The sequence below is a fragment of the Lathyrus oleraceus genome, chromosome 3 (genome assembly GCF_024323335.1).
Source record: "Lathyrus oleraceus cultivar Zhongwan6 chromosome 3, CAAS_Psat_ZW6_1.0, whole genome shotgun sequence".
NCBI classification, from domain to species: Eukaryota; Viridiplantae; Streptophyta; class Magnoliopsida; order Fabales; family Fabaceae; genus Lathyrus; species Lathyrus oleraceus.
In genome coordinates this window covers 469,637,910-469,642,837 of record NC_066581.1, presented here as the reverse complement: position 1 = coordinate 469,642,837, position 4,928 = coordinate 469,637,910, and the positions used below count along the sequence as shown (strand labels likewise).

The 4,928-nt window shown below is 35.8% G+C and overlaps 1 protein-coding gene across 2 annotated transcripts; it reads left to right on the top strand.

Annotated features, from left to right (window-relative positions):
* Window positions 1-727: 727 nt before the first annotated feature.
* LOC127128213 (ACT domain-containing protein ACR6) lies at window positions 728-4,393 on the top strand. Of its 2 annotated transcripts, XM_051057441.1 has the most exons (8): window positions 949-1,017; window positions 1,283-1,328; window positions 1,437-1,663; window positions 1,749-1,863; window positions 1,960-2,027; window positions 2,801-3,406; window positions 3,548-3,652; window positions 3,735-4,393. In XM_051057441.1, exons 4-8 carry the CDS (start codon window positions 1,806-1,808, stop codon window positions 4,074-4,076), a joined length of 1,179 nt encoding a protein of 392 aa, XP_050913398.1. In that variant the 5' UTR covers window positions 949-1,017; window positions 1,283-1,328; window positions 1,437-1,663; window positions 1,749-1,805; the 3' UTR covers window positions 4,077-4,393. The 2 variants fall into 2 exon arrangements, with proteins under 2 accessions (XP_050913397.1, XP_050913398.1); XM_051057440.1 differs by lacking the exon at window positions 1,437-1,663 and having other exon boundaries at window positions 728-1,017.
* The last annotated feature ends 535 nt before the right edge of the window (window positions 4,394-4,928 follow it).

The following is a 4,928-nucleotide window of genomic DNA, read 5'->3' as shown; positions in this document are numbered from 1 at the left end:
TTAGCAAAGATATAACTTACAAAAAGCATACTAAAGGTCATAACTATTATAAATAAAAAATTCATCCTTCAAATATAACACACATTTCATCGTTTCTCTTAAACATATGGGTGACAAAACGTGTTCGTTCAGCTGGACACGTCCGTTTTGCTCGCACTTTTTTGCGGGACATACCAAAGTTTTAGATCTACACCCTTTAAATATGTATGTCCCATCCCATTTTTACCGACTTTTTTGGGCGCGAGAATTTATATAATCTTTTTTTTTCAATTTTCAATTTTAAATGTACAGTGTCCGTATGTTCGTCTTATTAGATCCTTATTTTTTACATAGCACGCCAAGATTTTAAGTTCACATTCTCAACTATATTCATCCAATTTAATTTTTTTTCTAAATTTCCACAAGACGAAATCTATATTAGAAGGATATGCGTGTTTAACTATGCCAAATTACTTTGAACCCAAACATATCTTTTCGATTACACTCTTTAATGAAAAGAATCTTTTAAAAACTCAAAAAAGAATGAACTTAACTCCACTAAAATTAATAAAGTATACTCCTCTAAATTAAGCAAATTGTTATTTTAACAAACATATGTCACATATCCACATTTTGTAGAAGTGGAATCTAACCAATAATACCATGATAAACTTCAATTTATTAGGAAAGGTATCTTTTTACAACAAATTTGAAGCGTAAATTACACACTACACTACATCCACTTTCCCACACCGCCAAATATATCCGAATATAAAACTTGAAAACACATAACAGATTCAAAGTACCACTCACCTACTTCACTTTTTTATGTTCTTTCTCTTTCCTTGGTTGTGGGAGAATTTCAGGTTCTCTTTTCAAATCTCTCATCAATATATATAACTCACTCCAAATTTCTTGACTCTCCATATTTTTTCAATCACTCTCCAAATTGTACATACATATATTATTATATACATACATAAAATCAAATATGGATGATGAATATGCTAAGCTCATAAGAAGGATGAACCCACCTAGGTATTCTTATGCATTCTTCATTCATGTTTTTAAGAAGGGTGTTTCTATTTTGTTTTGATTTGGAAGTTGTTATCAAGTGGATAATGAAATTAAGCTTCTTTTGAGCTGTTTTATCTCTTTAATTCTCACTCTTATATTGTGTAGATCTTAGCTTGATTCTTCCTTTTTTCCTAGAAATTGGAGGGTTGGAATCAAGATAGTATATATGAATATGTCTGTGTGTTGGATTGATATTGTTTTGTCTAACTAGCTTCTTGTCATGTAGGGTTGTGATTGATAATAATGCATGTGAAAACGCCACTGTTATTAAGGTATGGCTTGTAACTTTTTCCTTTCTTTAGGTTTCAAAAAAGAAATAGTTAACACCATAAGAATTATGTTAAGAGTCTCAATCCTGACTCTTCAAGCCGGTTTTTAAGGCCTGAGACCCAACCACAATTCTTAACATGGTATCAGAGCCTGGTTGAAGATCCTGCGGGCTACTGCTATCAGGTTTCCGCTATCGGACCATCCACTGTTTATATGCACGCTCTAGGGCGTGAAGGTGTAGGTTAAGAGTTTCACACTGGACAATATATGACCTGAACATGTGTTTATAAATAGGGTAATCCTCACTTTGCAAGTCGATTTTGTTGGGTGGAGTTAGGTTCGACCACAATTCATAACATATTATTTTACTTTTTCTTTCAATTTACTTTTTTTAGAACTCAATATGATTGTTTGTTTTGCAGGTTGATAGTGTTAACAAACATGGGATACTTCTTGATGTAGTCCAAGTTATTTCAGATATGAACCTTGTGATAAAAAAGGCTTATATCTCCTCTGATGGGGTTTGGTTCATGGATGGTAATTTCCTCTCTAAACTATTGGAAACAAAACAAATTCATATTAACTTTGCTTCTGATCCTAGTGTACTAATTTGATATTTGTTTTTTTATTCAGTGTTTAATGTGACGGATCGTAATGGAAGCAAGATCAAAGATAAGGAGGTCATTGATTATATTCAGAGGGTAGGAAGTTGTGTATTTGCCATTTCTTGAATGCTTCAATTGACGCTTATTTTTGTTGCACCATCTCTGTGGAAGGGTGATTTTACCGTCCTTTGCTAGAAATCTTCAAGTTAAGTAAGCAGGACAACGGTATTAGAAAATATGATGATGTGAATTTGGTTTTGATTTTGGTAACACAATCAATCCCTGTGAGCTTTTGCATCGTTTTACCCTTGTTTTCTTCGTGTTGTTCGATTATAGTTTGTTTTCTATACAAAATTCCTTTGGTTTTCTGTATTCTTTGAGCAAAGGGTCTGTGTATGAACCTGCTGGATTCATCTCACTGTCATACAGTTTGAAGCGCATATAACTGAGGATGGTACTCGCCTTATCGCTGCCATGCCAATTTAATTCATAGATTTTATTTCACTTTCGATCCTTTCGAAATTTTGGTCCCTCTATTTTCTGCCCAAAATTTTGGTTCTAAGCTTTGTAGCACCGACACCTCTGGAAAAAGGTGTGTCCGTGTTAGTGTCGGTGTCCGAAACCGACACTGACACTTGTGATTACGTTTAATTTATTCACTTTTAAAATTATTACTTGTGTCGACGTGTCAGTGTCGATGTCAAAGTCGTGTTTCCGGTGTATGTGCTTCATAGGTTTCAAGTATATAATTTTTTTTTTGTAGTCTTTGTTATATCTATGAATCTCGCCATACTAATATCTAGTCCCTTAATTATAGATTGTCAAAAAAGCTTGTAGTTTCTGATTTTCTTACCTTTCTAATTTTGTAGAGACTTGAAAAGAATCCAAGCTTTGCAACGTCAATGAGAGAGTCTGTTGGGGTCGTACCTACTGAAGAGCACACAGTTATTGAACTTACAGGCACAGACAGACCTGGTTTACTATCTGAAATCTGTGCGGTGCTCGCAGACCTTCACTGTAATGTGGTTACTGCCGAGATTTGGACGCATAATACTAGGGCTGCAGCAGTAGTTCATGTCACTGATGATTCAAGTGGATGTGCCATCGAGGACCCGTCGCGTCTCTCGATCATAAGGGATTTGCTTTGCAACGTTCTCAGGGGAAGTGATGATCCGAAGACAGCTAGAACAGCACTTTCGCATCCTGGAGTTATGTATAGGGATAGAAGATTACATCAGATTATGTTTGCCGACAGGGACTATGAAAGGGTTGAAAAAGCAGGACTCAGAGAAAGAGATAAAAGTCCGTTTCCACATGTAACTGTCTCGGACTGTATTGAAAGGGATTACGCCGTGGTTATCATGAGAGCCAAAGATCGACCAAAGCTATTGTTCGATATTGTTTGCACTTTAACTGATATGCAGTATGTAGTTTTTCATGGTGTGGTTCAGACAGAAAGGACAGAAGCTTATCAGGTTAGCCGATATTTCGTTGTATGCTGTTGGGAAATGATGGTCCACCTTCTTGGTTATCTGAACTTTATATTCTTGTGAACTTGACTATTAATTTTTGCTGCATAAATTATTATCTGATTGGATATTGTTCATGTTATCCAGGAGTTTTATATTCGGCACGTTGATGGCTTTCCGATAAGCTCAGAGGCTGAGAGAGAACGCCTTATACAGTGTCTTGAAGCGGCAATTGAGAGGCGGGCATCTGAGGTATGATAATATAACACACTCGGAAGCTCTATACGTCACTCCTATTTTTCAATGGTGTATTCTAAGATATGTTTATATGCAGGGGATGGAGCTAGAGTTGTGCACGGAAGATCGTGTAGGACTTCTCTCCGATATCACAAGGATTTTCCGAGAAAACAGTTTATGTATCAAAAGAGCAGAAATATCAACAGAAAACGGGAAAGCAAAAGATACATTTTACGTCACCGATGTAACTGGTAACCCTGTCGATATAAAGATTATCGATTCAATCCGCAGACAGATCGGCGACACGGTACTGCAGGTGAAACATAACTCTAGTCTTTCACCAAAGCCGCCTCAAGGAACAACAATCGGGTTTCTTCTTGGAAGTTTTTTCAAAAACCGATCTTTTCAGAATTTTAAGTTGATCAGATCTTATTCTTAAGTGTCCTCTCTTGTGTATATTCTTACTATTTTCATCATGTTTCAAGTCAAACAAAAATAATGCATACATGTAGAAGAAACTGTAAGTATCTATCTTCCTTCCCTCAGCAAGAGGGGCTTGGAATTTATACTGCACAGTAGAAATCTCAAATATCTATTATGTATTAGTCTAGTGTAAGTAGTTGTTTACAGTAACATATTACTTAGGTTATGTTTGGTGTAAATATTGCTATTTTTAGGTGGTGTAGTTTGGAGTCCTTGTAAATTTGAATGTGTAATGTACATTAAATTGAATAGAAAAAAATACTATGTAATGTATTCTAGTTCTCTCCCTCCCTGTTTGTCTTTTTGCACACCTATCCTGCGGCTGCACTAAGGTATCCAGCACTGACACGGATACGGACACGAGAGTACTAATTTAGTGTCTTGATTTTATAGTCAAGACTTGAACTCGAGTTCTTTCAAAACAACTTGTCTTTAACTTGAACTCGAGTTCTTTCAAAACAACTTGTCTTTAACTTTGACTGAAACTCCATAACCAATCACTTGAGTGTGATCACTTATATGTTTTTGGTGATTCATCTATTGTTTCAAGTTGCAGCTGTCAAGCGTTATTCATGCTACCGGGGATGTCAATGTAGCAGGGTGGGCGGGGGACGGAGGATACATTCCATTTTGATTTCCCTTTTCAAATCTATTCCCCATTCTTGTTTTGAATTCCCGTCACAAGGGGATTTTATCTCCATTTCCGTTTTTCCATCTCCACGGTTTTCGTTGAGACCTATACATTTTAAAAAATAATTATTTTAAACTAAATTAATAGTTAAAAAAATTCAAAAGCTATCCACAAGAA